Genomic DNA, 12,023 nt, shown 5'->3' on the forward strand with positions numbered 1-12,023 from the left:
TGGATGGAGGGTAAAGTTTGGGAGCACAATGTGTGGATGGATGGGGGATGGAACAGTGTGGGGAAAGGAAGTGGAAAAAAACAAATAAAAAGACGAGAGAAAGGAGGATTCCAATGGCGGAAGATGCAATGAAAGAATAAAGGGGGTTAAGAGCAGAGGAGGAAAAAGGAGGGAAAGAAACAAGAGGAGAAGGTAAGAGAGTTTTAAGCTTAGATTAGGCAGCGAGGGAACTTCTAAGGCTTTATCATAAGCAGCTATAAGAGTCTAGCTGTCTACACATGATCACCAACAACTTCACATTATAGTCTAGATGGATTTCAGAATAAAGGCCTTCTATAAGAAGTGAGGAGCATTTATGGGTACAAGTCAGGAACCGGCCTACCTTACATATCTCAAGGGTGCTGAGTCCAAAAAAAATGGTTCCCAAGCGAAATTTTGAGTTTTTGACCTTCTAATTTGTATCAAATGGCCACCAAATTGGTCCATTTCCCCTTAGTCTTTTTGTAAGTAGGCAATCAAGATGAGGAAATTAAGTTTCTGGATCTATAGTCTAGGGTCAGAAAAAGGATATAGTGGAGGCTCAGTGTCTTTTTTATGTATTTATATATATGCAAAATACCAACTGGAATATTTAAAAGTGATATTGATTTATTGATAGATGATAGATAGATGATAGATGATAGATGATAGATGATAGATGATAGATAGATAGATAGATAGATAGATATATATATAAAAATAAAAGACACTGAGCCTCCACTATATCCTTGCTCTGACTCTAGACTATAGATCTAGAAACTTAATTTCCTCATCTTTGATTGCCTACTTACAAAAAAACTAAGGGACAATGGTCCAACGACCAACGGCCGCCATTTTGATATGCAAATTAGAAGGTCAAAAACTAAAAATTTCGTTTAGGAACCATTTTTTTTGGGATTCAGCACCCTTGAAATAAGTAAAGTAGGCCAGTTCCCGACTTGTACCCATAAATGCTCCTCACTTTCACTTTTTGGACAATTCCATCTAGACTATTAGTGCTGAATTTAAGAGTTCTTCATGAATAGAATAACTTCAGTTTTGAGCTGAACGCTCCGCACTGACACTCATTTTCATGTGGAGACAGCCTTAGAATCATAGACAGAGTTAAGATACACATATTAGAGAAAACTGAAGCTTGGTCTCCATGTGGACACAACCACATGCCAGTAAATTATGGAAGAATTATCCTATCTTTATTCAAGAGCGTAGATTTTCAGTTTGAGAGCATAATTTGTCTTTCTCGTGCTCAGATTTGTTCTCCTCCCTAATATAAATTAAATGTAAATTGGTGTATTTTAAGAGAGAAGCAGTTTTACAAACAGACCATATACCTCTACGGAGCGCTCAAAAAGGTGAGGGAACGCACCCAAGACGGGGCCAAACTCTAGCTGTCTCCCTATTGGCTGGTGAAACACACCATTTTGTGTTCTGGGTGCAAGCACAAAAGTTTTGAGAGCGCAGAGTTGAGATCTGAGCGCGTAGACTTTAGATTTGAGCGCGCACAGGACATATTTGAGTGCGAGCGAAATGTTTGTGTCCAAGAAGAAGAAATGTGAGCACAAGCATGTGATTTTTAAGTGCACGCACACATTTTGAAAGAAAGCAGCAGAAATCTGAGTGCGAGTGCAAAATGTGAGCATGAGGAGAACAAATCTGAGCACGAGAAAGACAAATTATGCTCTCAAACTGAAAATCTACGCTCTTGAATAAAGATAGGATAATTCTTCCATAGTAAATACACATTTAGTTTGGTGGAAAGCAAGAATTTGTCAGCGGAAAGTGAGCCAGTGGGATGTTTAACTGTAAGAGTATTTTGGTGACACTTTAGTTTAAAATAGGTGTTACTATTCTGTGTGTTGTAAATGTAATGGAAACTTAGTCTTGCCCCTTGATAGCAGACTAGCCAATCGTATCACTGCATCCTCCAGCTCTGACCCACAACTTATGCAATTGTTTAGGACTTTCTTCATTTTCAGACTGGTTTTGTGCATTTCAACGGTTTTAATGTTGTGCCTGGGGCATGTGCAGTAGTGAAACTGACAGAGTTTGTTCAGATGGGTGCAAAAACCTGTGGAGCCAGCATTAGTAGAGCACAGCACACCATTAACTAGCACTTCTATGCTAGGCTAGCTACTGAAGGTAAACTGAATGTATGCACAGTGCGTTTGCTTTTTATTGATTTATTGAATAAATCCTGTTTGCGTTTTCCTCTTTAATCTCGTTGTCTTCTGTCTCGATTGCCAGATGATGTGATGGTTTACTTGTTACACTAATCTGTATTTGTTTATTTAGTATCCACTTGTTTTAACCCCCTTTCTTTGCTTGGTCAGATTGACATTCTGGGTATATCCTTTACAAGCATTTTGTAGACCCTTCTATCGGTTTATGTGAAATTATTTTTTGCTTTATCAAGAAAAAAGAAAAAAAGAGTGCAGTTAATGATGTGTGGGCTCCATGCTAACTCCAACAGCTGTGGCTAACGACGAAGGGGCAGGACTTAGCAAAGATTGAGCTGTAAGCTAAAGAGAGACTGGCTACAACACACATAAGGAGTGTGACAAAGAGGACACAAAGGGGAAAATAAAAAAGATGAAAATAAAGGGGGCAAAAGAAGCACAGGACATGCATGGAAGCATGCACTATAATGCTAATAAGCAAACAGAAAGTTGAATTTGTGAAAGCTAATTTGAGCAGGGATGGTTACAGAGGTATGGATAGTGCAAAAGGAAGCTGAAGGCTGACTGGGCCAAAAGAACCACCTGAAGACCAGAACAAACTGTCCCTTTGATCCAAACTAGCCTCTTTGTGAAAGTAAGTGAACAAAGACAACAGCAACTGCAAGTTATGATTCTCATGCCGGTCCAATTTGAGGGCCAAAGACAAAAATATCACAAAGGTGCTGTACTCGAAATGCTGAAGGAAAAAAAAATTCTGGGCTGGGATTGCCTCCACATGGCTCTCACTAGAGTTTGATTGACATTCAGAGTCTGGACGAGCCTCTCACGTCTGATATGACAAACAAACATGGAGGTGGCTGAGCCGTAATGGTTGCGGCTAGCAATGCTAGCTAGCTGCAAGCTAACAACAACAGTAGTGTTCAATTGCTGCAGATTGGCACTGTGCACAACCTAGGCCGAGAGATCTATGCTCATAATGGTGCAAACCATTGATCAGATCACAAGAAGAGTGAAAAAACAACAACAGAAAGTGCTAATGGCACAGTGACAGAGCTTATAGTAGCAATGGGGGTGATCAGGCTTCAGCGGGAGAATGGTGCTCATCAACAACATGGTTAAAGCTTTGAAATTTGAGGGTCATGGCCGTATGAGCACAAATCTGACACAGAAGCAGAGCAGCTACACCAAAAGGGAGAAACTCACATGCACCAACATGCTAAACAGCCAAACCGGCTGCCAAGATAAAGAACTAAGAAGCTCGGATAACAACTCAGAGGGTGTGACTCCACTACACCCTGCCAACACCTTTACCTGATACAAACAAGTGTTTAGCTTCCTTAAAAATCTATCAATTTGCAGCTGTGGTCCAACAAGTCAAACCTACTGTACACTAGGGGTGTGCCATATCGTATCGTTCACGATAATATCTGTATATTTTTTTTATGGTTAAAAAAAATGCATATCATGATATTGGCAACATTCCTACTTCTTGATGTAGTGGCGTAAGGTTGACACTTACACAACTGACTATACCGAGCTGCCCTCCAAACACTGCCGCATTATGCATTTCGTTAGCCACGAGCTAACATTAGCTAACAATTAAAGTTGTTTTAATCACAAAAAGCTACTTACTCTCTGAATCCACCACAGAACTTACAAGAAGACTGTCAAAATAAGATGCCTTAAATAAAACATACAAGAACCTTTATTCTCCTTTACAAAATGTAATTAAAATATGCCCCCCGAAACCCCTAAACGGTTATTTTTATTATTTGCTCATACTCAAGAGTCAAGAGTACATTTTTTTGTATTTGGCAACTGTTGAGATTTGCACTTCACACTACATTTTAGATTTTTATTTATTTATACAGACTAAAAAAAAAAAATCATATTTTCTATATATTTTTAAGTATTTGGTAATATTGCCAAGAATATCGTTATCGCAAAAATAGCCTGAAATATCGTGATATTCTTTTCCCTACTGTACACCATTTGGTATGTTTGGGAGATTCATAAACATAAAATAAAAATAACTATAGCCAATCCTATATAAAACCATGCAACATGCAGCAGACATCACATGGGGAACAGTACAGATGATAACTGGGAACTACACTATATTATCAAACTCGCAGACGACTTGAGCTTTATAGGAGAAACGTTCCAAAAATAACCAACAAGATCAGTGTCATCAACACTAGCAGAAGAAGAAAAAACTAAACATTTCCATAGGAAAGGCTGCACTTAAGACCACTGTTGGCAAACAATCTTCTAATAAAGCAATGGAACTCCTCAGTTGCTTTTAAGTTTTAATTTACCTTCAGCTGAGAGGTAAAAATTAAAGCCCTGATCCTGAGAAACATCATGATTTTACAAATACAATCTGTTCATTTCAGCCGCACTATTAAACACCTACCTTTTTAAATTGGGAGAGATCTTGGATTAACTAAAACTTTAATACCCGTTCAATGTGGGGACATTGAAATGGGGTTTATCTCTTTTGATTACAAACCAGTTAAGAAAACACACAAACCATTTAAACTGTACTAAGGTCATACGTGTTTGGGATGCTCAGCTTTTCTTTGCTTTTTTTAAATTGTTGAAATTATCTCTATGGTAATGGTCAGCTCTACAATTGTCACTCATGTAAAAAAAAATGTCCAAATTGCCAGCTAATGCAATTAAACAGAAAAGCACAAGGCGCAGAGATAGATGACTTGTTGCTCTGTACTCTTAACTGTGAATTAAAATTACTCTTGGAAAAAATAACAACAGGATAAACGGGAAGGCATTCCAAGCACTCCAGAATATCAGAAAAACCTTCAATAAAGCCTTCATTGTAGAGGCTAAATTATTAAAAGCCAATCACATAGGCCTCACCTATGTAGCTGACTGATTTATTGGAAAGCAGTCACTTTGAGATGTTCAATTTATACCCGGAGAACACACCAAAAGAGTCCAAAATTGAGAGAATAGGTGGCAGGCTTGACAGGGAATCGCTTACAAATAGTAGTAAGTCATCAGCATACAATGAGACCCGATGTTCGTCTCCATGTCTGGCCCGGATAATACCACAACAGGTGAAATGAATGAAAACACAAAATAATTAAAATGAGATTGCACAGAAAAGCCTCCCTTTCATTTATCCCATTTTTCTCTTTAAAAAAAGAAAGACATTTAAACTATACTGTACAGTTTTCTGTGTAATCTCTAATATAATATCTAAGGCCATTTCATATTTTCATTATATTCAATTTGTTTCACCTGTCATATTATTATCCAGCTAATCATTAATGTAACTGCTTCCCATTGTGTATGGGTGAGGCCACACCCGTGTTGCCCAATATGTTGGCTTTTTCTTAATGATTTACCTCTATAGCAGCTGTTCTCAACCTTGGGGTCAGGACCCCAATTGGGGTCGCGAGATGATTTCTGGGGGTCACCAAATCATTTTGGAAGTCAGCTCTGTCTCCACTGTGTTAAAGTGTTCATGTGTTAATGTGTTTTAGTCTTTTTGGTCACTTAATGTCTTTTTTTTGTCATTTTGTGTCTTTTTTGGTCATTTTTGGTCATTTTGTGTCTTTTTTTGGTCATTTTGTGTCTTTTTTTGGTCATTTTGTGTCTTTTTTTGGTCATTTTGTGTCTTTTTTTTGTCATTTTGTGTCTTTTTTGGTCATTAGGTTTCCTTTTTTTGGTCATTTTGTTTCTTTTTTGGGTGATCTGAACTGTGCGTGTGAGATTCTGTTCAGTGAGCGGGGGTCGCGGACAACATGCATGTTAAATTGGGGGTCGCGACTCAAAAAGGTTGAGAACTACTGCTCTTTAGTAAAGGCCTTTTAGTAAATCCTTGGTCATTTCTTTCTTATATTTCGGAGTATCTGTGTTGCCTTTCCATTTGAATAGAAAACACCCCATCAGTGGCCTGCATTAATGGTCAAACTCTAAACCATCAATGGTGACCAGTTACATGATTACCCAGTCATGCAGTCAGAACTTTAGTGAAGATTTTACCATTGGACACATTTAGATTCCCTTTGATTAACTTTATGCAAGACACTGATAGTAAACACTCAAATGAGTTGTAAATTAGACATAAATCAACTTGCCTAGCAGTACTTTAGCATCCTCGACATCAAAATCACCATCGCCATCTGTATCGTATGCCACCAGTTTACCTATAGTAGTAACACACACACACGTAGACTTACTGTTTGTTCTTACAGGCACTACAAAGACACATTGATGATTGTACATTAACATGCATTATTATTTAACACAGACAAACAATTAAAAGCATGCACCAAGCTAGTGAGAGACTGGCTACTTCATTGGCCCATTGATCTCCCATTGATCGTCCATCATATCTTTATTTAAATGGGTAAGATGGCCATGGTAACAATTGGCTAAAAGCTTAGTGAATTCTTTTAAATGTGAGAGGATGTGTGAGTAACAGGAAGGGCTTTAAAGTTACAATATCTATTACTAAACAATTCATAGTTGTGACGAGATGTCACTGTCTTATGGGAACACCCACTGGAGAGCAAAACAAAGCTGCCTTACAAACCGACTCAATTCAGTTGAATTATTTTCCAGATATGGTTTTGCGGGAGACATTCTGTTTCCTCTCCTCCAATTTTGTCTGCAACCAGCAGCAGCTGGTTTGATCCTGGAGATGAAGGTGACTGCTAGCTTAACAGCAGGTAGTTCATTAGCCTTGGTTTACCAGATTGAGCATTTCTCGTCCTTCACATCCCAAACAACAGGATTTGAGCCATCCAGAACACAAGTAAAGATACTATTATGATTACGCCTTCAGTTGAGGGGATGGATTATCCACAAGATATGATATTATGTCGTTAACCATCGCCAGTGGAAGAAGGCAACTTTTCAACTAGCTAGCTGGCGGCTAATCACCCCTTCATAACAGCAGAAAATAGTAACATTCACAATTCATTTCAGAAGAGCCACCACAAAATGTTTTTGTAGTTTTTTTTAGATTATCAAACAGAGTATAGCTTACAGATGTTTGTTTCCAGCTAGCATTTGCTAGCAAGCCTTTATTTATGGCCCGTTAATGCAAATAGACCAGTTTTCTTGAAGACTCTTTAAAAACAACAGTGGTGAAAGTTACAAGCTTCTATTATGATCAGGGCATTCATAAGCAAACAGCAACAGCTAGCTAGCTAGCCTGCTTGCTAGTTGAGAAGGTGTCTACTTCCACATTAATGATGAAATACTGCAGGGTTTTTCCTCATTCGAGGTGCTCTTAACACTTGTGGGATGGAAAAGATTAAACTCTGAAGCTCAAGTGTTTTGCCCTCCAGGGATCTGTGTTATTTACATGACTGAACACTATAAATGGCACAGTGGGATACATTTTATATTATAATAAATATATATTATACAGGGTGAGTGCACCACAGAGGACAAGCATGGACATGAGGTTGGACAGGAGCCCTGAATCTAAAACAGTTGAGACAATGGAAAATTGTTTTGTTTCAAATTAATGCAATAGATTTTTTTTCCTGCTGAACAAAGAAACACAATGTTATCCCCATAATAAAAACAGCTTGTTTTTTTAACATAATTTCAGCTAAATTACATCACTGATTGTTTTTAAATGGCTTTACTTTTTTCAGTCTGAAATATTACAAAAAGAAAATTACCATTTTAAGACAAAGTTTACCAAGTATCCATTTCAAAATAACTCAGCTTACGTATTTTTAGTGTGTCAAGCCTTTTAAAATGTGCACCCTACATTAGGCACAGATCTGATCCAAATATTGTACAAAATTTAAGACTTTTTGTGGCATTCATTATACTTGCATGCCTTCCATTTTTTCTGGAGCAAGATCAATTTCAAGAGTTCCCTGAACGCAAGCCAACTCCATGAAAAAGGGAATTCCCTTTATGAAAACCTTCCTCTTTTATTCTTTTGCTTGAGTTTGCTGTAACCAGTCAAATGTCTGGATTGTTGGTATGTGGTTTCCACATGATACTTGAGTCCACTTTCTATTCATGGGGCAAATTGCTTGGCACACACATCCAATTTAAGATCAAACACAATTCAGAGACTTGGCTGTGAATGCAAGTTTTGTGAATCACACAAAGGATCTTCCGCTTTTCCGCTTATTGCTTTGTGAAAAAATATAACAACTAATAAGTAACCATTCATGCATGAGAATGCATGAAGGACTTTGCCTAAATGATAATAATACATTCAGTAAAGATTTTATTAATGAAAAGTGCAATAAAGATAAATTATATTATTATTATCATGATAATTATTTTTTTTTATTACAGTAGGATAAGAACTATGTCTATTTCTTCCAATGGTCATATCATGTTAGCATCTTGCTAATGGGCATGTATTAGTATTATGCATAGGATTTTTTATTCAGTCAAATGTAACATTTGCTGAGTTTGTTGGTTTTTTAAAAAACTTTATTGAAGGTTTGGACAAATAAACTTCGTATGAAAGCCACAGGTATAAGCTCTCAAATACTTTTTGAATTTCATTTCTATCTGCTACAGAGGCTGAAAAATCTATTATTTAGTAGGTGTTGAATTTCCAGAAAAACTTCAGGTTTTAGGGGGTTCTTTCAAAATCGCTTTTTTTTTTAATAGGTTTTCCAGGCATTTTTTTCCGGGTAATCTGTGATTTTTTTTTCCTCTCTAAAAATTGGTATCCGCCTCAAAAAAAAAAAAAACCCTATTGGTCAGGCTCTTTTTATTATTACCTCACATTTTTATGGCAGCAGTTAACCTGACACACCTGAATATTTATTGCCTTGCTTGTTTTAGATACAGGGCTCTGAGAGAGAAGTGTGTGAGAGGAAGTGAAGAAAATGTCTTGTGAGCACAACATAACAAGACGTCATTAATGTTAGTACATTGTTTAAGAGAAATACACATTGAGACTTTTACCTTGCAAGGCCTCAGACAGGTTAATTTGTAAGCCCTTAGCCTTGTCTGCATGCAAAAACAAAACATATATATTGGAACAAGAGCTAGATTGAGAAATAAGACAGAAGAGATTCATAATTCAGACATAAATAACTGAGTATTACACAGACAAGAAAGTTAAACATTAATCAGTCAGGGTGCAGATTAGTGACAGACAGTATTCTGATCAGAGATAAAGAAAACATTTAGACATGCATCTAAGTAAGAAAACAGATTGTTTATGAGTAGTTGCAGTAAAATTGTGATTCAGATGCTACAGCCCAATGAGATAAACATGTGAGTTTTTATGGTGAATAATATGTTGTTCATGAAATGCCACTGTAATAAATGTAACCATCTTATTGTAAACAAAAACACTTTACAATCAAAAAGGTCACAAAAGTGATGTTATATAGTATAAGCTAGGGGTGTCAAACTCAAATACACAATGGGCCAAAATTTAAAACTTGAATAAAATCGCGGGCCAACATTGAACAAATAAACCTTTTAATATATACCAAACATGTTTTGCTTTAACATTAAATATGGAACCAGCAACGCTTATAAACATACAATATATAACTAAATAGTGCAGACATGCAAAATCAAATTTCAAATAAAAAACACATCAATGTCATTAATTTATTAAATAAAAATTTTATAAAAATCGTATGCCTTTTCTATTTGCATCCTTCTGATTTAAATATCAAAATAAACTTTTTCAACAGGTTAATAAATTCTGCCTTTTTTCGCCATTTTTGGGAAGGCGTAGCTCGGAGACAGCTCTAGCTTGAGGTTGCTATGACGACTGTCACTGATTGACGCGCCAAAACAACAGCAGGGCATTGTGGGATTTGTAGTATTATCGGTAAATGCGCCGTATAATACCGGCGGGTCAGCTTTTATAGTACAATAATAAGATAATAATTTGGTATTGCCTCGTGGGCCAAATAAAATTACACTGTGGGCCAAATTTGGCCCGCGGGCCAGAGTTTGACACCCCTGGTATAAGCCATTTCAATTAAATGCTCAACTCTATTCATAGTCTGACTACATAATCAGGAGGCTTACAGCACAATTCTGATGTGAATTAGCTGATGTTTCAGGGCATCTTCAGCCAAGCTAACAAAAATAACTTTTTTTTTTTTTTTTTACAATTAACACTTGAAATGATGAAGGCACTTGCAAATGACAAGGTAGTACAAAATGTAAACCGTAAATGTAAACTTTGGTGTTTCATTTTTACCTCTTAATCTTAAGATTTCATTAAACATATGACTTTTTTTTTTTTTTTTTTTACAAAATGAACCGAAACACTGACAACGAGGAAGATCTTGTGAAGGTCTGTAATAATGAGAATAAATATGAAACAAAATTTCAAATCTAAACTAAAAAGAAATCTACAGCCATTTGAGCGGCTGATTTGCATCTTCTACTTTCCAAGTCCAAGGTTTTGGATGACCAATAGAAGAGTTATGTCAGGGTGGTAGTGACTGCTGATCTGACATTAGTGCTCTGACAAGCCTAAGTATGGTGGTTAGACTGGTTGTTCAGGGTTGAAGTTGACTTTAGGGACATATGACACATGCGTTTGTGGACAGACAATATAAAAGCATGTTAAGACAAATGCCAAACTAGCTGCTACCACACCTTCCCAGCAAGGTGCACGATGTGGAAAAGACTAGAGGGAAGAAGAACACATTCAGCTACTCTTTAATCTAAATGTATTAGTGTGGCACCAGGTACTCACCGAGGACTCCCTGGTAGTCCACCAGGTCAAAGTAGACCACGGCTACTGAGGTCCAGACCCCCAGCAGGGCCAGGACGATGAACCAGGTGAAGAAGCTGCTGCTGGAGCCAGAGTCGGCCTTCTTCCCGTTCTTGTTGGCTGATTGGCTTTTAGCACCATCTGGAAACAAAGACAGAGTGATGTCAGGCTCACTTGTTCACACTGGACACAGTTCTTTGGGGGCATCCTTTTTTTTATTTTTATTACATGCTGTATATTTTGATAATGATGTCAATAAAAAACAATATCTGCAAATGCATCACTCACACATCGTGTATGTTGTATATGCCCAAACAATCTTCAAAGCCAGAAATAATATGCTACCAAAAAACATACAGGCAATGTTTTCTGAACGGGAGGGAGGGTATAAGCTAAGGGGACAGCTAAACTTCAAGGTCCACCGCACACGCACAACCAAAAAGAGCTTTTGTATCAGCATCTACGGAGTTAAATTGTGGAATAAGTTAAGTGTGGAAGTACAGAAAAGCCAAAACATAAGACAGTTTAAAAACAAATATAAAGACATCATCTTTACAAAGTACAGAAATTTAGAAAAGCCTCTGTAACATGGACATATGTAGACTGTAGTTTTGTAATATACATGTATAGGTATTTACAATGTAATATAAATTGTTTATAGTGTGTGTGTATATATATATATATATATATATATATATATATATATATATATATATATATATATATATATATATATATATATATATATATGTAAGTTGTTGTTTTTTTTTCCTACTCCCTTTCGAGCTTGCAGAAAGTGTCTGTTTTCTCAATTTTTTTTTGCTTTTTTGTTTTGTTTTTTATTTATTCATCTATTAATATTTAAACTTGGTTTTTTTTATTTGCTTGCATGTTCGAAATAAAGACAATCAAAAAAAAAAAATGTATTTTTCTTAGCACTATTCTTAGTTGTTGAAGTTGAGGCAGTCTTTGAGTTTCATCACATGCCAATAATCCCGACTGCACACATTTTTAAACCAAATAAACCTCTTGACTTGTAGGATCTTAATTGTTAATACACTGTCCAAACTAAACCACAGCAACATATAATTAGT

General features: G+C 36.6%; 1 protein-coding gene across 1 annotated transcript in view; it reads right to left on the minus strand.

Moving 5' to 3' along the window:
• asph (aspartate beta-hydroxylase) overlaps positions 1–12,023 on the minus strand; it is a 37,332-nt gene that overhangs the window by 15,278 nt on the left and 10,031 nt on the right. Inside the window, exons 2-3 of the mRNA XM_059345313.1 lie at positions 10,912–11,070; positions 6,323–6,391 (exon numbers count right to left, since the gene is read on the minus strand). Coding sequence (XP_059201296.1) covers positions 6,323–6,391; positions 10,912–11,070 — 228 coding nt within the window. The remainder of the gene's footprint in view (positions 1–6,322; positions 6,392–10,911; positions 11,071–12,023) is intronic.

Source organism: Centropristis striata, chromosome 11, assembly GCF_030273125.1.
Source record: "Centropristis striata isolate RG_2023a ecotype Rhode Island chromosome 11, C.striata_1.0, whole genome shotgun sequence".
NCBI lineage: Eukaryota > Metazoa > Chordata > Actinopteri > Perciformes > Serranidae > Centropristis > Centropristis striata.